Genomic DNA, 20,251 nt, shown 5'->3' on the forward strand with positions numbered 1-20,251 from the left:
AGACCAAAGACTTCATAATTTCAGCTATGACTTCCATAACCTCAAAGTTCTATAATTTCTCAGAGACCAAAAATTTCATAAAGTTGACTTTTTATCCAGACCATAGTCTTTGAGGTTATGGAAGTCATAGCTGAAATTATGATTGAAGCTGTGGAATCAGTACAACCTAAAAACTTAAAAGATTAATAATAAACCGTCGCCTGAGAGATTCGAACTCTCGCGGGGAAACCCCATGTACTTAGCAGGCACACGCCTTAACCACTCGGCCAAAGCGACTATGTCTAAGGGTCCTCTATTTTAATATAAGAACCAATTCAGTCTGTCCCAAAACATTTTCTAAAGAAACAATATATGTATATAAAATTTTTCTTTACAGTGGTTTCTCATTTAACACTATAAATTTTAAAGCATGAAAGCAAAGACGAACTGTCCTGAAAGAAGAGTCAAGTAAAACAGTTCAAATGCTTTCACTCTGCTGAGAATCCAAAGAATATTTAGAGGCCATTGAACTATGACATTAGAACAGCAGGACATCTCATAACAGCATAGAAGTCCACATAAGAGCACCTACACATCTTACACTGCTGCTTTCTTGAGGAATTCCGACAAAGAATTAACAAAGGAAAAGAGCCCGGCATTTAAGAGGCATCTTGTGACATTGTGCTGAAAAACCTTAACAGGAAAATCGATATAGCTTACTCTGGAAGTTAACATATATATCAGTCCAATTGTCATACTTAGTAACTACTACTCTCCTTAACAAATCTTAAAAAGAAAGTCCCTAAGTGCAAGAAAAACATCCCTGGATACATTTTATGATAGCAAAAGCATATTAGACAAAATGGAAGAACTGAAATCTCATATGACACTGGTAGATCTCCGAATCAAATTCGTTACATGCCACTCTGTAAATGTGCCTACATCCTGATATAGTACAGCATGATCTTTACAGGCAAGGCTCCATAAATCATAAGCTTCCACAAAGAATAATGAGAAAAAGACGTATATCAATATATTCTTTTTATAGACCTAAAACCCTTGGAACTAACAAGAATAAAGGGTCAGCGTCCAGCCAATGACAATAGTCCCGTAGCATTGCTCACCTTAATTGAAAGAAATACCAGATAAAAGGTTATGAGGCCAATTCCCAACATCTTGTTAGGTCGCATGCCATTGCGCAGAAGGACAATAAAAGACCAGATAAGACTAGACATAAGAAAACCCATGGTATAAACAAGAGAACTATCTTGTGGGAGAGCATAAGAAACAGGTGCTTGAGACCATGCTCCAAGCAGCATTGATATCCCCAAACCAGCAAGCGTGTTGAACATAGGTCCTGCATAGCATCCTGACATGGCAATTTGCACCCCATCTCCCCCATTCATTGCCAAAGCAACATTTGACATTAAATCACCCATAGAATTACCCCACGCCAACACTGTCAATCCGAGAATGGATGGGTTGATCCCGAATATCACGCCAAATGCCACCAAAAGTGCAACTAACTCATTAGCAACAATGTAGAACCAAACTATACTCATGACAAATCCTCCTAAAACCCACGGAAACAAGAACCTTCGTGGTGGACGCTCTATGCTTGTGGATATAAAAGCAAGAGCAGCGAATGCAATGCCCATGACACCACTTAAAAGATAAGGAGCTATCCTAACCTTAGAGCTTTCGCTTTCTCCTGTGTTCAATATAAATGCCAAAAGAACAGGTGCTAAGCCAGCACTAGCTACTCCAAATCCTTTTGACCACCTCTCTTCTTCAACAATTGGAATCGTCAGCCTTCTTGGGATATTCAAGGGCATCTCCAAAAACAGAAAGAGCTTAGAAAAGGACAATGGCGAGCTCTCTGAATCTCCTTCGTCACTCCAACCCCACAAAGGCCTACTGTTTTCAGATGAATTTCCTCGAATGCCATGATTAGAATATATAGCCACATTGGAAGCCCACATCCATTGAGGCAGTGATGTATTTAAAATTGGTACATCACTATTGGTATCCTCTTCGAGAAGCGAGCTGTAAACAGATTCATCCTCTTCACTTCCATGATAAAAAAAACTTCCTCTAACCGGAAGCAATGGAGTCACAGCATCCAACTTCAACCTGTGGGCATGCTTCTTCAATATCTCATTTGCTGCGACGGTGAAGGCATACAGCACATAAATCAGAACAAACATAACTGCTCCCCAAACAGTCACCTTTCCAACAAATAGTATAGCAGATAAAGACACCAGAGTCAACAGGAAGAAGCAAACATCTCTAATGAAGCATCTCTGGTCGATCTGAACATTCTTCTCTGAGACGCAAAGTGACACGACCCCAACAACTACACAAGTAACAAAGACAGCTCCACCTAATACACTATTAAGGCCAACATCACCAGCATTAGTGCCCACAAAAGCCGCTATGCTCGCAAAAACATCAGGAGCACCATTCCCAAGTGGAAGAAGAGTGACACCGGCAACTGTAGGTGGGAGCTTCAGTAAAGTAGATAGCTTTTCTAAACTACAACAGAAGTAATCCGCAGCCGTGTTGCCTAACATATAGAATAAAGCTACCATCCACAAACCCAGAACAGCATAGCCCAAAATCCGAAATTTTGCACAATTGCAGTAGAAAAAAGTGAGGTAATCGATGAATCCACCAGAGGTGCACTGCCGATGAGCTCTCAGGAATTCACACTGGTCCGCAAAGCCCTCGTGATGATCAATACCCCTACAAGCTACTGTAGGGTTCTCAAATGATTCAAAATTTCCATTCTCCTGGTCAATTTGAACAGACCCATTTGTGGAGTTGGTAAAATTAAGCTCCGCGATTCTCCGGTGATGCGAAACATTGGATTTTTGAATCCAAGGGTTGGAAAAGTTAGCGCTTTGGCGAAGTAAAGGATTCCTAATCACGTCTGCCCTGTTGTAGAAGAAGAAGAGCAACGTCACAGCACACAAACCATTGAACACCCCACGAAATCGATGACGGCGCTTGGGAATCGCCTCCATTACTCTAAAGCTCACCGATTTCTCCTTCTCCCTAGATCCAAATCCGGTCCTTTCTAGGGTTTGGACAACTAATCATCCCAGAGATGATCAAATCAAACTGCACGACTCGAAATTTGGGGAGATACTCGGAGGTGGGTAAGATAGAATCGAGGAACTGGATCAAATTGGGACAGAAATTTGGGTTGTTGACAGGTAAAAGGGTATTAGGATTTTGGCGAAGAGTATCTGTACCTTTGGGAGGACGACGAGTCGACGTTCAACGAAGCTTCTTCTCTTCTCCGCCGTGTTTCGCGTGGATGTATGAAATGAATCACTGAAAGAGTTGTCGCGGTACGGTTACCTCCCGAGGGTTACTTGTAGTTTGCGCATTTTGATCAAGCTAGGTCTCCTCCTAAAACAATTAATTCTTTCTCTAGGTGAGTCTAGAAATGTAATATCATAATAGGTGATATCTGCCTAGAGCATTTCCTTTGTCATAATGCACTATTCTTTGCAATTTGTTGAAGAATTTAAGGTGGATCATCATTTTCCTACTGTCTTCTTTTTAAACATAATGATACAAATTTGGTGGACATTTGAAGGGGAACATCAGAATGTCATCTTTTTTGTTGGGTTCAATGTTATGCACGTAATCAGACATGTATGATGTATGACAACATCGATCGGATAATACATCATATTCTGGATCAAACTTGGGTTCACTAGCAGGCGTAACGATTTCTATGCCCAACGTCTTGTTCGCCTAAGGTCTTCAATCTCTTATTCCGCGAACAATTGAATGCCATCTGTAATTCGATCTAATTCAATAACATCAGGCTATGGACCTTTCAAAAAAAAAAAAATATATATATATATATAGACATGCCTATAGACAATGTTTTATAGTAGCAAACGACTCTAACACAGCAAATAAAAGAATGTAAGCAACTTACAGATATCTACAACTTAAAATTTACATTTCATGGCGTCGATTCGCTTTGATTTTAGAAAATAAAGGGCAATTCATAGAAGAACTAGGACAATTTACATTTATCTTTCCATATCGATTAATCCTCGGCTTCGACTTTCATCTTGGAACTAACCACATGATCTTCTCCTTGTTCGCCTTGTATGATATCTTCTGTGACATGTTCATCAACCTCGACTTTAGGTTCTTTCTCATTTTGAGGCCCTACGGATATGTGCTGGAATGTCTCATGTATCTTTGTGACACCCTTCTCCACAGGTACAATTGCCTGGGATATAGTTAATGCTACATCCTTAACCACCTGCAGAATAAGAGAAGACAATGTATAGTTTATCATATTATGAAAAGAAATTGACAAAATTTACAAGCATAGATGTGTTCTTTCTAATCACAAGAGATAATGAGAACTCACATGTCCACCGCCTCCGATAACAACATCCTGGACGCTCTTGGTAATGCTTGTCCCCGGAGCTTCAACGTGAGTCTCTTTCTGCTGAACAATAGCCGGCTTTTCCTTGTGATCACCGTTGGTTACCTTCAGTACTTCAGTTCTGGTGTCCTGGGAAGTTACCACCTTCCCATACTCGGTAATCGGGAGGTATCGGTATGGTTTCACCGAAAAAACATAAACATGTGCAACAGCTGCAATAGCCATCTGTTATATATGAAGGTACAAAACCTCTTTACAATTAAACCCTGAAAAAATTAACTAACTCGATCAAATATATAGTTGATTTTATCCAATAAAGACTTACTTCAATGCATATAAGGAAGTCCTGAATTCCGTTTTGAATCTTTCCCTCCTTGGGCAAGACACCAAAGTAACATATGATTGCAATACTCAGACCTTGCCACCAAGTAGCAAACACAATAGCCTTGAAGCTTATGAACTTTGCTAGTGGCCTAATTGGCTCCAACCTATCATGAGTGACATTGTAGAATCGAACAAGGCAATACAAAGCCCATGTCTGGCTAAAATTCATCACTACGGCAATATAAGGGTACCTGTAAGGAAAATCATAAATAATAGTAATAATAAACAAAACCAAACAAATAAAAGGCGAAAGATAGCTTGTATCAAAGATACAGTGAACTACAATTAATTTTTTTCTTTTTGCAGAACATACCCATAGTACCACTTAAATTCGCCATCTCCGTAAACTCCGAAAAGTTCCAACAGCAATGCCAAGAAGGCACATAATGTCTTCAGAATCATCTGTACAAGTATGAAGAAGCTCAGAAATTGCATTACTTGAGCAGTAAACTTAGCGGCATTATGCACTTACATATTGCACTATACCAAATTTTACGATTGTATACAAATCTTTTCCTAGCAAAGTTGGATGGCAAAAGAAATCACGGAATGAACTTGTTTGGGGTCGGCCTCCTTTATTTTCTTCCTCAAGCAAGTGTTCATTAAATTGCTTATCTGTTGCATTTTCAAGAAGCTCTACAACTCTTCCTTCACCACCTAAAATAAGTGAAGTATGGTTTGTTATAGTAGAAATAGCCCAACAGAAGATTGCAGGATTACTACATCCAACCAGAAAAAGTATAGAAAAATATACATCATTCACTTGCGCTAAATACATATATTTAATAACATACACCAGAAGAGCCATAATGCATTGATGACATAAAAAACTAGACAAATCATTGTCTGTTCAGTCCATTTAAATTGGTAGTCGAAGATTAAATTTGTCCCACATTGGTAACATCATGATATTTTGATGATTCATTATTCTGCTTATATAACAACTTAATTAAAACTCAACATGCAAAATATTTTCCTTTCTCTCCCTACTGGTACATGTGGACGTACCAATTAGGTCATTTGAAGTTTTGAGCCCACTTGGAAGACATCAACTATATTGGTTCTTGACTGGAGTTTACTCTTTACATTCTAACTTGCACAGTCATAAGAAATTCATCCCTAATAAAGAGAAGCTTACTCCATTGAAAGTATAGGAAAAATTGCTTACCAAGGCAGGCAACCAAGTACCGTTCAAAAGCATATAATGCAAATGCTTCATAGCAATTTCGTAAGATGTCGCAAATTATAGAGAATCTTGGTTTCCACAGAGAAATTATCTGAAGAGGAATGGATAAATATAATAAGAGATAACAACAGTGAATTCACCAAGAAAGACAACAGAAACAGTATGCATATTTATCTTAACAGGTCCATCATGAACAAGATCCCCAAGTTCTAAATAACCTGGCTTTGAAGTGAAACAAAATTCAGGTGGAATTTTGAATCTTAGACATTTCCAAGGTTGCATTCCATAAAGTAAAAAGGAAGAGGATGCTTCATAGAAGATGTACCGTACCTATGGACCCACAAATATAGGCCTTGATCAGCTCAAAGCATTGTATTGCACCACATTAATCCATGTAAATAAATTACTACTTGCAATAATGGCTTTCTTTCCTTCAGAATACATGATTACACGTATACAATGCTTAGATTACTTAAAACAGTCTCTGAAATTTAGAACCCATACTGTCATAGAAGATAGAACACACCAACAATGACAGCTATGCATATCTGCATGCTTACACCACTCAGGCAGGCATTTGATGGTGTACACATGAGTAATGATACCAATGGAAAAGGTATCATGAGATTTCCCAATCCCTTCTCCCATCAGTTGAGAAACACATGAACCAATTGGCTTAGAGAAGGAACAATTTAGATGATGTGGCTTTTGACCAATAGGAAGAGAAGTTGCATTAATCTTTTGCGATTTCAAGCCTTGTGATAGCATCGTCATATATAAATAATAGCATGGATTACATCTGCCTATGGTATCCCTACGCATTCTGACCAACATAAAGATAGGTGAGTAAGACTACACCACAACTATGCCTGGATCTAGTAACTGTGAGGTCTGATTTCCTTTCTGCATCACTTTCTCTTTGTTGATGGGCTAAATGATATTTTCTTTTGTTTGCATCATTTACCATAAATGTATATTGATATGGAAAAATAGGCTAAAGAACAAGGAGTAGCACTTACAGACTCAGTGGCATAGACAGGGACCATGAATAGAACAGCGATGATCCATTTCTGCTCCTGCAAAGTATTAGAATTATGCAATTCTTAACTTATACCAAAAGGGAAAAAAAAGGATTATAGAACTTGTCTGGTGAGAAGTGGTCAAATTGGCATCACATTTTTTCGCTCCATAAAGCCAATCAACCATTTTACAGCAATGAGTACACATTGGTAACAACTTTCTAGAAGCCTATCACTTTGTGGTATTTGAATAGAGAAGGCGATTGAAAAGTGAGCTACCTCACTTCCCTGAAACTATCTAATTTTCCTAATAGTGGGAGAGAGTGACACTTCACAGCTTTTCATAAACTGTACGATTATCATTATTTGTCATGATTACCCAATCTCACCAAACATTTCTCGAACATTAACAAGTTATGAATACTTGCTACAAGTGATTTCTCTAGAAATTTTTACCACTTTCTTTCCTTCTATTATTCATCAACCAAACACACCCTAAATGAAATCGAATAGATATAGAACTTACTGCAGGGTTACTGTATGACCTGAGATGTTTCAATATTAGCAAGGTAGAAAGAACCAGAGCAACCAAAGCAAACACTGCTCCTATAATGACTGCCGGCATGTGAAGATTCTTATACACTCCTTGGAAATACGATATGCCACCATATGCCATTCCACAGCTCCTAATCTCTGCAAAGCATGGATTGTATATGAACTCATTTAAAACCCATTCTATGGATAAGCCTAATACAACAATCCCTAAAATCTTGTCTTCTACTTGATCAAATGCCAACCGATAATTTGTAATAAATCATGGTGTCTATACATACAAATACATAAAAGAAAAAACTTCTTTTCTTTTACCTGATGTTGTTCTTCTACCTAATTTTTCCTACGAATGAGATACAATTTCTCATAATCCACTGCAAAGAATTCATTTCTAATTTCTAAGAATGGGACTTGGGAGAAGGAGATCGTACCTCTGCCGTCAAATTCTTTTTGCTTTCTTATTAAGCTCAGATAACCAACTTCCCTTTTTCTGGAGATTTGTGAAAGCCCCACCTCTGTTACTCAGTAGAGTTCGAGAGATCCCCGTACGATACTCTATATGCGTTAAATACGTATGTACCGTACACGTAGCTCTGCGAGCGAATCGTCTATCAATACCAGAAGATGTACGCATAGGACATCTATGCGATTTGTCGCTGTCTTGACACGTGGATCTGGAGTAACTACGTGTCACACGAGCGGTGAACTTTTTATTTAATCATATTATTTAATTTCCATTAGAATTTAACTGGAAAGTTTGTCATCATGTCATGATTCTGTGACGTTGTAAAATTCTTGTAATAAATCTTCGGATCTCATTTCTCTCTCAAAACATTTTTTTTTTCAGTTCTTTTCAGCATATTTCTATCCTTGTTGAGATGATATGAAGCATATTCTCAATCAAATTGGGTCTTATATCTATAAAATTTGCTAAGATTAAACATAAGAATAAATGAGAGAGCAGCACAAATCAAGTGAGAACACTAATGACTGGTTTTTTTTTTCCATGTCACAAGGCCATACTAGATTGAGGCATGTCCACTGTTTTAAAGCACAATAAAAGATTAACTGGAACAAAACCAACATCCATCATGTACAATAAAACCATATCTAATCTTTATTTGCACTTTGCAACAGCATCAAAGAACTCTCTGCAACAAAAGAAAGTAAGACAAATCAATACTGCAGTATAAACTGCAAATATAGATGAAGAATGGAACTAATGCTTCACAATTCATCTTGAGTTTAATTTTGAGCTGGTGGAGGACGGCAATAGAGAAAGAATATTTAAGTTATTTTTTAAAGAGAAGTCAATCAGAATGGTCATTTCAATCCTTGCCTTCAATTTCACTAACTATTCTACAGCTGATTTACTCTCTACTTACCCTGCCGCCAAAAGCTTGATATAATAGTCCTACTAATGCTGATTTACTCTACTTACCCGCCGCCAAAAGCTTAACATAATAGTCTTACTAATGCTGATTTGCTCTACTTAACTGCCACCAAAAGCTTAACATAACAGTCCTATTAATGCTGATTTACTCTACTTACCCTGCTGCCAAAAGGTTAAAAGAATAGTCCTATTCATGCTGATTTACTATACTTACCCTGCCGCCAAAAGCTTAGCATAATAGTCCTACTAATGATGATTAACATTTCAAAAAAGGATTTGTTTAAATCTGATCTCATATTTTGAGTATCCAATTATACTTGAGGGATACTAAACTGAAATTTTTATGGCAGAGTACTTAGTAGTCTAATATAATGTAGAATGTAGTCTCTTTTTTCACTTCCTATGGACTCATAATATTTCATTTTCTTCCTCACTTCCCTTGAATGTATCATCTGAGAATAGAAACAGATGATTACTCACATATTTTATTGAATGCCACAATGTCGCAGCTCTGAATGTACTCGTTTGCAGGTTCAACCATGAGATACTCCTCAGAAATGTTATCAACAGAGACCAAGTCATCGACAATAGTCATGATGATCTGCAGCTTTTTGATGCCATAACCATCAGGAGCAAGCTTTGCTGCATGACATATATCAAGAAGTAAGGATGTTTCATTTATAGCATTCAATTTTTAAGGACTTCTTTATAGCAATTAAGTAGAATTGAGTAAAATAAATAGGTGTTAGTAGAGAGAATGAGAAAATAATAAAAGCAAGAGGTTTCATATAGGCAACCCAGAGCAAGCCCTCCATTTGCAGACTCCTTACAGGCTTACAGCTTCCTCAAGCTTTTCCATCTCTGTTTCATCGTCTCATGGCTGTACATCCAGCAGAACTGATGATTTTCCAGCTGATTCACACAGCAATACGTTCATCAAAACTTTTGAGCCCAAAGGAGATTCATAATCATGTCACTAGAGTTAAGAATAAAACATGCATTCTTTGAGACTTTGAAATTATGAAATAAAATCATTACTGGTCACGAGTATATAAAAAGTAATGTGCTGCAGAATATAAGCAGTACATAAAACATGTAGAATACTAACATTCTTTCATTTTCCAGATGCCTTCACTGCTGCTGCACGCTCTTCAGCTGCCTTCTTTTTCTCTTCTGTCTCTTCACCAAACAGATCCATATCATCATCTTCTTCAGCTGCTGGAGCCTGAAATTAGAAGCACTAATTTAGAAAGGTATTGACAGATAAAAAAATTTCAACAATTTTACATGATCCTCTTCCATAAAACAGCTAACCGCTCGGCAATCAAGTGGCAAATGGAATTTTGTGTTCCAGTATCAAATGGCAATCTACATATCTTAACAAGGGCACAGATTTCCCTTCCATAGTTAGAACTTCTGGTAGATTACCAATGAAAATATCAACTTAAAATAATTCCTTTGAAAGCTAATAAGTACTAGACAAGTTTACCTAAAGAAAGAACAAAGCTTAATTATACTATGCTTTCCTATATTTTTATCCAATATCACTTTGCTCCCCTATATTATAAAAGTGTGCAAATATTCTCCTAGACTTTTAATAAACTACAATCTCTTAGACGCCATCAACGGATACCCAAAAAATTACATTTCTATCCCTCTATAGTTGGAGAAAATATTAGATTTTATTAGATGATAAAATAAAATTATCAATTTATCATTAGAAAGTATTGATTGGAGATCTTAACAACAACAGTTAATCTATAATGGCAAAATACATCTTCAAGTGAGCCTGGTTTGATATTGCTACTACTCCTACTAGACGCCATGTGGGAAAAGATAAGATGAAAAAGCTTAGAGCTTAGAAAAGATGGCTTGGGAAGAGGAGGGCAAGTGGGAAAAGATAAGATGAAAAAGTTTAGAGCTTAGAAAAGAAGATGGCTTGGGAAGAAGAGGGCAAGGTCTTTTTAGTTAGATGAGAGCAAAATTGCCTAAGAATTATTTTTTTGACCTTTGTAATGGTAATTAGTCTATCTAAAAATAACTTATCATTTACATATTTGGCACGTGACTTTTAACTAAGGAAGGCTAACAGATGGATATAATTATAGTTTTCAAAAATCTAAGGGGATATCTATACACTTTTATAATAGAATGGGCAAAGTGATACTTAGTCAAAGTGCAGGAGGACAAAGTATAATTTAGCCAAAGAACTAATAGTTGCCCACATTTGCGTGATAGGAGAAAAGGTTGGATAAAATTTAAAGTGCATACCAAATCCTTAGCAGTGCATCAATGTGGCATTACCACCTAGAGACATTGACATACTTCGATGAGGGTGCCGTTGCTAATGCAGAATAAACAGCAATGCCATCCTTGGAGGCTTGGCAACTGGGGTAAAATTACATTATAGCCAACATGAGGGGAGAGAAGAAAAAGATAAAAGATGCATAAAGAGGGAGACTAACAAGAAGGGTAAGTGATGTAACTGCGAATGAGAAAGTATTTATTGGGCTTCTGAAGCATAGAATCCAAGTGACGATGGTAGAAAACGAGAGCCATCTCTCCTCCAATGTTAAAAATTTACAGGTCTCCTATAGGTGACAAACAGAACAAATCTAAGTAGATACTTTAACGCTCAAAAGATCGCACCTTTCACGAGTAGAGATGCAATATTAGTAACGATTGTCAAATCATAGTAGACTAACTCCAACTAAATTGTTTCACGCACTAAATCTAGATGGGCTTAATCTATTTACCGATAAATTAAAACCCAACTAAAAAAGTTCAATCTTCGAGCTTTTGATCGCCTAAAAAATCCACGAAATTAGAACCTTAAAACAGAAGAGGAGAGAAATTGCAGAACTAAAATTTCATCTCATCAGAGAACAAATGTTGCTAAATATTGGAAAATCCAAGAGATCCAAGAAAATCCAATAGCAACCGACAGGAGTATAGGTGACCTCTGGATGAAGGCAATCGCCACGCGAAGTGGAATGGTCCGGAGGAGGGACGCCCTGGTTAAAAAGCTCGGGAATGGAATAGATTTAAGGGTTTTTGAAAACTGTCCCGGACCGTTAGATTATTAAATCTGACGGTGCTCGTGTAGTTCAGGAGATTAGGTTCGGGTGTGGAGTTCGGAGTGTATCGATCCGAATCCAGATGTTTGGAATTCCTTCCGAAGATATTGATCCGACCCAACCCCAATTCCTTTCCCCTTCTAAACCCTAATTACTCCGCTCTCCTCCTCTTCCTCTTCACCATCCAAATCCTTGATCCTCAAAAGCAATGCCGGACGTCCAAGCCCTCGTCAACGACTTCGTCCTCAAACTCAAGAGACGGTACTCTCTTCTTCTCCTCCTTTAAAATTCTGAGCTTTAACATTTTTTTCCTAAATATGGTGAATTCTTATGGATGGATGGCAGAAAGATCGAGGGGTCGCATGCGACCGCGAGGCAGACCGCGGAGCTCCTCCGCTCGGTGGTCTCGCAGCATCGGATGCCGTACACGAACCAGGCGGCGGCTCTGATCGACGCCGTGAAGGCCGTCGGCGAGCAGCTTATCGCCGCCAATCCCGTTGGTGGGTTCTTTATCTCAAATTCTCCTTTTTGATGCACCAAATGTACTCACCAGTAATTACGTCTCTTTTAATCGATCACAATTGGTTGGTTCTGTAATGTATAACTATGTTGTTCGTTGGTAGTTATCATTGGACATATGTAGTATTCTTTTCTATTTATACTTTTTGAAACCAGGAAGCCTGTTTATTTCTTAGAAAATCTGCATGTTAGTCTATAAAATTTGAAAGTAATTTGGACTTTTGCCCATGATTTAAGTTTATTTATTCTAAACCTTTGCTTATCTCTAACAAATTGCTACTTGAAGCTTTCATCGGATGACACTTTGTACCGAATTGATATTGCAGAGCTTGCTGTCGGGAACATAGTGAGACGTGTTTTGCATATCATTCGAGAGGAAGACCTTTCTTCAACTGCAACTGCAATTGAAGGTCTGGGATTATCTGCTGGTAGCGATGATGAAGATGACGGTGAGCATGAAGACCGCCCTGCTTTGTCTGCAGCATCCCTTGCTGCTGCTGCTAGAAGTACTCTTCGGGCCCCTTCATTGCAAACCCTTCTCGAAGACATACCTGTCTCTGCTTCTGCTCCTCATGCTTCTTCATCAGGCGGTGATTCTGAAGGGAAAAGCAAATGTATGATCCCTCTGTAGTATATATTGTTTTTTCATAAGTTTATCTGTTGCTACTCAAAGTTTGTTCATTAAATATCATGCTGAAGTCTGTGTGATAATCTCCTCTTCCACAGCAGCTGATAAGAGTTTGAGGAGCCGGAAGCTAAAGCATGATGTCATCGAGGCTATCAATGAGCTGCTTCAAGACATTGACACTTGCCATGAACAAATTTCTGAACAAGCAGTAGAGCATATTCATCAAAAGTATTGTATCCCTATGGCTATCATACTGCATCCATTACTCTTTGTTGTACTTTCCAGAATGAAATATAATTTTTCTATTAAACTAGTTAGTGATCAAAGAACTGAACTTTTTATTTTTATCTTATGGCGTGAGAGTTATGATTCAATTTTGTTTATCATGACATAAGTAAGACGTGTTTAAGTATTTTAAGTATATCCTGCTGCAAGTTGCATGTGGTAGTAGATTTGTACCATTCTAGTTTCTGGGTTGAATATTTTCTGCTCCAACCTCTTGGATCCTCGTGTGTGTAGAATATTGCTAGATGGATTATATATATTCAGAATGACCTAGATTTTCAGCAAATAAGCAAAGTATATTTACTGTATCCCTTAAATTTGGTCTTATTATAAACAATCTGGAAGTTCAGTGTGCATATTATTGTTCAAGTTATATTTGCACAGTTTATATTTAAGTGGATATTAATCTTTTCATCACAGTGAGGTGATTTTGACATTGGGACGTTCAAGAACAGTGAAGGAATTCCTTTGTGCAGCAAAGGAAAAAAAACGTACTTTCCGTGTATTTGTTGCCGAGGGTGCTCCCAGGTTTGTAGATCATGCTACCTCGTTGGTAAACATGCATGAAACCATCTCTAGGCATTGACTTTGTAATTTTCTTTTCAGTGTCCTTATAACAAATTATCAATTTATATTTGGCATTATGGTTATCAATCAGATATCAGGGACATGTTCTGGCAAAAGAACTGGTCACAAAAGGTCTACAGACTACTGTTATTACGGATTCTGCAGTTTTTGCAATGATTTCCAGAGTTAATATGGTACTATTAAGTGAGATTTTTGTTCTTATTCTGAATGATTAATTGCCTTTGCATAATGGGTGTTACATTATGTAGGTGATAGTTGGAGCTCATGCAATCATGGCCAATGGTGGTGTGATTGCACCTGTCGGCATAAATATGGTTGCACTTGCTGCTCAAAGGCATGCTGTCCCATTTGTTGTGGTTGCTGGTAGTCACAAGGTTTATTATCATCTTTATACACTTCTCAAACACTTTAGTAGCTGAACCTTCAAGTTATATTTTTGTACAATTGATAGTTGTAGGTCTTTTCCTTTTAGTGTTTGTGTGTGGTGAAGATAATATTTGCAGGATGGTAGAGTGTTATCTTATTTAGAGGCTTAGAGCTTAACTAGGCTTCCTTTAAAACATAGAAGAACACAAAATAGAATGTAATGAACAAGTTGTTTGTTCAAATCTAGTTAAGCGGGTATCGTTTGTTATGCTTTCCTTTTTGCTAGTTCAATTAAGTTCTTTCTGGTAGGCCTGTAAATAATTGGAAATTTGAAGAACCCAGCATTGTGGAATTTGTATTAGCAAATAATGTACTGTCTATGGTATAGCACTGTAGCACTCGAGTACACTTATAGATATTCTTCTTTGAGTAACATTCTGAAAATATTTTAGTAATCACTTGTTTGAATGTGAATTTTCATATGCATAACCGTTCTATCAGTTTCCTGAGTCATGTCAGACATGTTATTGCATATTAGCTGTGAAGTGAAATTTTATGCGGAGCATGTTTTCCAGTTTCTTGGGATGGAGCAAATGTTTCACATGGTCAGACTCAATTCTCTGTTTTTGCACCTTTAATGAGAACTATGTAAGGCACTCTGCCAAAATTGTCAAATAATGATGTGGCAACATTTAGCACGTAGAATATTATATATTCAAAAGCCTGATTCACCTATGAGATATAAAGATCTACAACAATTACAGAAGAACATTCGGATAAAAGTCACTTATAGGCCATAGCATCAACTTGTTGCGTACCATATTAAACAAACTCTTTATTGCATTTCATGGCAAGGTTGCATATGTTTTTATTATCTGTATACTCACAGAAGTTGCATGCTTACGGTTTACTTTTTTCATGTCCTTTTTATGGCAGTTATGTCCATTATATCCACACAATCCGGAGGTTCTGCTAAATGAACTCAAATCCCCAGCTGATTTGCTTGATTTTGGGGAATTCTCAGATTGTATGGATTTCGGTGGTTGTCGTGGCTCTCCTCATCTTCATGTTGTCAATCCCACATTTGATTATGTGCCTCCAAAGCTTGTCAGCCTCTTCATCACAGACACGTGAGCTTTCTTTTACATTATAGTGGATAGTGCGTGAATCTGCCAACACTGTTCTATGTGCTCCAAGATGATAAAAGAATACTTTTCATGCTATAGATTTCATATGACCACTTTAGTATCCTTTTGAATAGATGAATTTTGGCCAATTTCAGGTTATTTATTTTGCTACTAAATCTATTGGGTCTTGTTTGCTTTGAGTTTATAGACTCCTTATGAACTAGTTCAGAGATCCCTAATCTGGTTCAGTAATTAAACATATTTTTATCTCTTTCATATCTAATCAAGTTTACTCTTTAAAAAATTAAGATCAAGAAATAAGACTAAGTAATCGAATTCGGGGCTTAGCCTTAAACCAAACAAGGCTTTGGCTCTTACAAAAATCTTTTTTTTATCATTGCCCCAACCTCTATCATTTTCGTTGCTTTTAAATTCTAGTATGCTGTCTGCTATTGGGAGAAATGCTTTAGGAGAAATGCCATGCTGTATAATGCAAGTGTCAAAGCTTAATGGTACACCATAATTAAGACTGAAAAGGAAATTGAAACCATAGATAACAGTAGTGAATCTTCTTGTGATTATCCTTATTTTATCCGTATTTCAGGTAAAATTATTTGGATCCATTGTCATATCATCATGAGCCATTTAATCATTATTTTCACTATCTTAAAATCAAACATTATACTGATCGAGTAGAAATATTGTATCCACTAATGCCTTTTCTTGTTATCGATCTATGAAATCTCAGATATTTGTTATTAAGATATGCTCAATCTTGCAAAATTATGATCATACTGGAGGTTCTTTCTTCTTTCTTTTAGCTCCTTTGTCGTTTGTAGGCTTATCTGTAATTTAAGTTCCTTTAAGCAGTTATCATCTACAGCAGTATAGGCCTATTTAGTTATTTGATAAGGCTGTACTGCTCCGAAGTTTAAGAGAATAATTTTTTTTTCTTGTTACTTGTAACTGTTCATGACATTATATATGCTTTTTTAATGTTCAAGGGAGAAAAACATGTTATTCATTAAGGCAAAGATGTTAATCTTGTGGCTTGCTTTTCTTCTTTCAACAGAGGGGGGCACAATCCATCATATATGTACCGGCTAATTGCAGATTATTACTCTGCTGATGATTTGGCGGTGCAAAGAAAATCAACATCTTGAAATGAAGTGGCCTGCCTTTTAAGTTAGCTGGGTAAACATCTTTCATAGCCTTGCTCACTTTTTTCTTATATTCTTTATCTGACTGGTTTCGTTCCTGAATCTCTAAATGTGACGCACCTTTGCTTAGTTGAAGTGTGAATTGTGCTACTGACTGGATTTCTTGGAAGCCTGAAGAGCTGGCAATCCGTGCTGAGCTTACAGTAGGCATCAGGAAGTAAAACATCACTGGAGTTTCTATGTCTGACGTCGATGCAGCTGAGATCTTGGTGATCCACAAGTTGGTTCTTGATTGCTTAAAGGTTTTTCTTGGATGGTGATTCTATGTACACTGCTACGCTGCAAATTTTTGGTGCTGTTTCTATAGAAAAATATCTGTCAACATATGTTAGATTGCTTGTCTGTTTCCACTATTTTCTCTCAATAATTTCCAAAATCCATGGTCATTTTTGTGTACTTAAGGCTGTCTGATAGCTATGTATATTTCTAGGCATGACTTTGATCTTAAGCAAACTAGACCCCAAGTTGAGAATTAGACTACTTTTCCTTTGGTTTTTACCTGAAATGTTTTACCAGCAGAGCTGTGGCCTACTGTATTGGCTACCATTGCAAGTGTAATTAAGATATGATTTTATATAGGTCATATGTTTTTGATATACTTAAACCTAAATATTATTAAAAATAGCTAAATATTAGTTAAAATGGCTAAATAATAGAAGAAATATAAATATAATGTTTAAATATTTTAAAATAAAATCAGTCGTTGAATAATTCGATGACTGACCTCTAAGTCTCTAACAATAACCAATCTTTGGAAACGGCTAAAAGGAAAAGGGTAGAATTGCTATTGAACGCCCACTTCCACTGTTCCACACTTTCCAATTTGTTTGGTGGACCCATGAATTATAACAGATGTATACAGGAGTGGGACCCAAGATCATTAGTGGATCTCTAAATCCTCTTGACTTGTCCACATCACCCACCATTCACTCCTCTTCTCTTTCTATCTCTCTCCTCCTATCAAGAGTATCCTCGTCATTTCCGCTCTGTCAACAAGAATATTACTAAATTTATGAGAGAGAAAAAGAAAGAAATGTTATCTGAGAATATTCGTTTCCATCTAAAAAATAAAAATAGAACGAAAAATAAACTGCAATCGGACGGTCAGGAGACGTCTAAGGAGCGAGATCGATTACCGTTCCGAGAGCTTATCCGTCAAACACGCCGGGGTTGTCCCCGGCGCTGCCGTCCGAGTCGCCGCCTCCGTCCCCGCTGTTGGTCGACTCGCCGCTGATCGCGGCCGCTGCGATCTCCTCCACCAGCTCCGCCACCTCCCTCATCTCGGGGCGCTTCTCCGGGTTCGGATCCGTGCAGGCCGACCCGACCCGCAGCAGCCTCACCATCTCGGCCCCGCTAGGCGCATGCTCTGTGCACGTGATGTTTGGGTCCAGCAGCTCGCCCTCGCGCCGCTCCGCGATCGCCGAGTTGGCCCACTGCACCACGTCCGTCCCTCCCTTGGTGTTGCTCAGGTACTGCGACGGGAACTTCCCGGTGAGGAGCTCGAGGAGGACGACGCCGAGGCAGTACACGTCGGACTTGGGGGACACGTGGCGGTGGAGGAGGGACTCGGGTGACTTGAAGGCGAACATGGCGTGGGGGGCTTGGGAGGTGTTGATGAGGCCGAGGAAGCCGTAGTCAACGAGGAGGGGCTCGAAGTCGGCGCCAAGGAGGACGTTTCCGGACTTGAGGTTGCCGTGGGGGCAGTCGAGGGACCTCAGCTCAGCGTGGAGGTACGACGTCCCGCGCGCGATTCCTCGTGCGATCTTTAGACGCGTCGGCCACGTCAGCGCCATGTGGTTCGGGCCTCGATCCCCTAACAAGAACCCATTTGTTTACAGTTTACAGAAATGGGCAACAAAAAACAGCTAATTATGCTCGAAGGTTCTTCTAAGTTTCAAGGGAAAATATAAGGATTGACATCTACACTCACCATGCAAGACATAGAGGAGGCTGCCCTTGGGGACGTACTCGGACACGATGAGCTTCTCCTCCTTACGGTAATGGTAAGCCAACGGCGTCAAAACATTCGGATGTCGAAGCCGGCCATGTCGCTGCAACTCGGTGCCGAATTCCTCCTTCCCGACCCTGTTCATATCCCTCACCCTCTTAACGGCGACGGAGAGCCCCGTAGCCATAACGGCCTTGTAAGCCGAGCCGAGCCCACCGTTGCCGAGCACCTCGGCGGACGCCTTCATGAGGTCAGGGAGCCCAAAAACACCTCTATCCTCGTTCACCATCACTAATTCTGTCACCCCTGCGATGGCGCCGCTACTAACCGAGCCGACGCTGACGCTGCCGCTGCCGCCGGCTCGGCTCGAACCGGAACTCTTATGGGTCGAGCCTGGTTCCTGTGGCTGATGTAACGGCAGCGGTTCTTTCTGTTCAGTGAACACGGCGCCCGTAGCCGCCTCGTTGGTTTCCCCGGCTATCCCGACACCAACCGTGTCGAAGACCGGATCACTCCTGCGATGGCAGATGAAGATCAAGGCCGCCGAAAGCATGATAATTATCAATACTAGAAATGCGAGGATAAGCATGGTATCTTTTCTCTTGATATGAGAAATATTATCCGGTGGATGCAAAGGTGACGGGCATGCGGAGTCGAGAGGCGGGCCGCAGAGGTTAGGGTTTGCGAGGAAGGAAGAAGCGTTGAACAGGGCGGCGAGGGACTCGGGAACGGGTCCAGTGAGATTGTTATATGAGATGTTAAAGACTTTAATGGAGGGAGGAAGGGTAGGAGGGAGGGATCCATCAAATTTGTTGTGATCGAGGCGGAGCTCAAGGAGGCGGGTGGCGTTGATGATTGAGGAGGGGATCAGGCCAGAGAAGCTGTTGTTGTCGAGGAAGAGCTTCTTGAGGTGTGACATGGAGGAGAAGAAGGACTCTGGCAAGCGGCCGGAGAAGGCGTTGTTAGAGAGGTAGAGGGACTTTAGAGCATTTAGGCCGGTGAGCGCGGCTGGGAGGGCGCCGGAGAGGGAGTTCTGGGCGAAGCTTGCGGTGCGGAGGGCGGGGAAGTGGGCGAGGGCTTCGGCGTCGATGGTGCCGGTGAGGCCGAGGCCCTGGAGGCGTAGGCCAGTGACGATGCCATGGAAGCAAATGAGGCCCGGCCACGGGGTGTTCGGGTCGCAGGGAGGGGAAGGGGAGGAGGAAGACCACTTAGAAAGAGCGGTGGCGTTGCCAAAGGAGGACTTGAGGCGGAGGAGGGCCGCTGCGTCAGACATCTGGACCGGCGCTGATGCCGCCATTAGAGGAGATAATAATAATAATAATAATAATAAGAAGAAGAAGAAGAGGAAGGAGGGGAATATATAAGCCATGATCTCTCTCTTTTAGCTCTTCCTATTATTCCCTTCCTCTCTCTTGGATATGGAGCTTTCGGTTGTTTCTTTGTTCTTTCGTTTTTTCTCTAATTGTGAGGGTTGAGAAGAAGGGATGGGGGGAGGAGAGAGAAAGGAGAGTGGATGGGAAGGAATTGAAGCTAAGTATAGACGAAAAGGAGGGAAGA

The 20,251-nt window shown here is 39.6% G+C and overlaps 4 protein-coding genes, 1 long non-coding RNA gene and 1 other non-coding gene across 9 annotated transcripts; 1 reads left to right on the forward strand and 5 right to left on the reverse strand.

The window, feature by feature from the left end:
* Window positions 1-194: 194 nt before the first annotated feature.
* TRNAS-GCU (transfer RNA serine (anticodon GCU)) lies at window positions 195-276 on the reverse strand. Its single transcript has one exon. It is a non-coding gene; the product is annotated as a tRNA-Ser (tRNA).
* Window positions 277-832: 556 nt separating this feature from the next.
* On the reverse strand, window positions 833-3,335 carry LOC140787635 (cation/calcium exchanger 4-like). Its single transcript, XM_073136664.1, has one exon. It carries the CDS (start codon window positions 3,003-3,005, stop codon window positions 1,062-1,064), a length of 1,944 nt encoding a protein of 647 aa, XP_072992765.1. The 5' UTR covers window positions 3,006-3,335; the 3' UTR covers window positions 833-1,061.
* A 547-nt stretch (window positions 3,336-3,882) lies between these two features.
* On the reverse strand, window positions 3,883-9,558 carry LOC140786257 (protein LAZ1 homolog 2). Of its 3 annotated transcripts, none has more exons than XM_073134551.1 (9): window positions 9,417-9,558; window positions 7,518-7,684; window positions 6,992-7,048; window positions 5,955-6,063; window positions 5,259-5,443; window positions 5,100-5,188; window positions 4,728-4,977; window positions 4,385-4,627; window positions 3,883-4,273 (listed from the first exon to the last, which is right to left on the reverse strand). In XM_073134551.1, the coding sequence occupies exons 2-9, from the start codon at window positions 7,665-7,667 to the stop codon at window positions 4,052-4,054; spliced, it is 1,305 nt and encodes a 434-aa protein (XP_072990652.1). In that variant the 5' UTR covers window positions 7,668-7,684; window positions 9,417-9,558; the 3' UTR covers window positions 3,883-4,051. The 3 variants fall into 3 exon arrangements, with proteins under 3 accessions (XP_072990652.1, XP_072990653.1, XP_072990655.1); XM_073134552.1 differs by lacking the exon at window positions 9,417-9,558 and adding an exon at window positions 7,975-7,999; XM_073134554.1 differs by lacking the exon at window positions 9,417-9,558 and having other exon boundaries at window positions 7,537-7,642.
* A 149-nt stretch (window positions 9,559-9,707) lies between these two features.
* On the reverse strand, window positions 9,708-12,003 carry LOC140786259 (uncharacterized). Its single transcript, XR_012108587.1, has 3 exons — window positions 11,897-12,003; window positions 10,045-10,161; window positions 9,708-9,848 (listed from the first exon to the last, which is right to left on the reverse strand). It is a non-coding gene; the product is annotated as an uncharacterized lncRNA (long non-coding RNA).
* LOC140786258 (uncharacterized) lies at window positions 11,988-17,221 on the forward strand. Of its 2 annotated transcripts, none has more exons than XM_073134555.1 (10): window positions 11,988-12,274; window positions 12,359-12,513; window positions 12,859-13,146; window positions 13,259-13,388; window positions 13,866-13,973; window positions 14,104-14,206; window positions 14,282-14,407; window positions 15,336-15,529; window positions 16,599-16,720; window positions 16,817-17,221. In XM_073134555.1, exons 1-9 carry the CDS (start codon window positions 12,222-12,224, stop codon window positions 16,687-16,689), a joined length of 1,248 nt encoding a protein of 415 aa, XP_072990656.1. In that variant the 5' UTR covers window positions 11,988-12,221; the 3' UTR covers window positions 16,690-16,720; window positions 16,817-17,221. The 2 variants fall into 2 exon arrangements, with proteins under 2 accessions (XP_072990656.1, XP_072990657.1); XM_073134556.1 differs by having other exon boundaries at window positions 12,088-12,274; window positions 13,262-13,388.
* Window positions 17,222-17,476: 255 nt separating this feature from the next.
* LOC140787088 (pollen receptor-like kinase 3) lies at window positions 17,477-20,081 on the reverse strand. Its single transcript, XM_073135841.1, has 3 exons — window positions 18,677-20,081; window positions 17,883-18,559; window positions 17,477-17,732 (listed from the first exon to the last, which is right to left on the reverse strand). Exons 1-2 carry the CDS (start codon window positions 20,061-20,063, stop codon window positions 17,895-17,897), a joined length of 2,052 nt encoding a protein of 683 aa, XP_072991942.1. The 5' UTR covers window positions 20,064-20,081; the 3' UTR covers window positions 17,477-17,732; window positions 17,883-17,894.
* Window positions 20,082-20,251: the final 170 nt, after the last annotated feature.

This window comes from Typha latifolia, chromosome 4 (genome assembly GCF_019914945.1).
Source record: "Typha latifolia isolate L0001 chromosome 4, TyphaL0001v2, whole genome shotgun sequence".
NCBI classification, from domain to species: Eukaryota; Viridiplantae; Streptophyta; class Magnoliopsida; order Poales; family Typhaceae; genus Typha; species Typha latifolia.

What these genes read in the sequence shown, in the direction of transcription:
- LOC140787635 (XM_073136664.1), bottom strand. Translation starts at nt 3,005, where the DNA reads ATGGAGGCGATTCCCAAGCGCCGTCATCGATTTCGTGGGGTGTTCAAT.
- LOC140786257 (XM_073134551.1), bottom strand. Translation starts at nt 7,667, where the DNA reads ATGGCATATGGTGGCATATCGTATTTCCAAGGAGTGTATAAGAATCTT. An exon ending in AATTTGGTATAGTGCAATAT is followed by an intron (nt 5,189 to 5,258) that starts GTAAGTGCATAA and finishes ATACTTGTACAG; the next exon opens with ATGATTCTGAAGACATTATG. An exon ending in ACTTCCTTATATGCATTGAA is followed by an intron (nt 4,628 to 4,727) that starts GTAAGTCTTTAT and finishes CATATATAACAG; the next exon opens with ATGGCTATTGCAGCTGTTGC.
- LOC140786258 (XM_073134555.1), top strand. Translation starts at nt 12,222, where the DNA reads ATGCCGGACGTCCAAGCCCTCGTCAACGACTTCGTCCTCAAACTCAAG. An exon ending in TTCTGAAGGGAAAAGCAAAT is followed by an intron (nt 13,147 to 13,258) that starts GTATGATCCCTC and finishes CCTCTTCCACAG; the next exon opens with CAGCTGATAAGAGTTTGAGG. An exon ending in GTAGAGCATATTCATCAAAA is followed by an intron (nt 13,389 to 13,865) that starts GTATTGTATCCC and finishes TTTTCATCACAG; the next exon opens with TGAGGTGATTTTGACATTGG.
- LOC140787088 (XM_073135841.1), bottom strand. Translation starts at nt 20,063, where the DNA reads ATGGCTTATATATTCCCCTCCTTCCTCTTCTTCTTCTTCTTATTATTA. An exon ending in CCTCCTCTATGTCTTGCATG is followed by an intron (nt 18,560 to 18,676) that starts GTGAGTGTAGAT and finishes GGTTCTTGTTAG; the next exon opens with GGGATCGAGGCCCGAACCAC.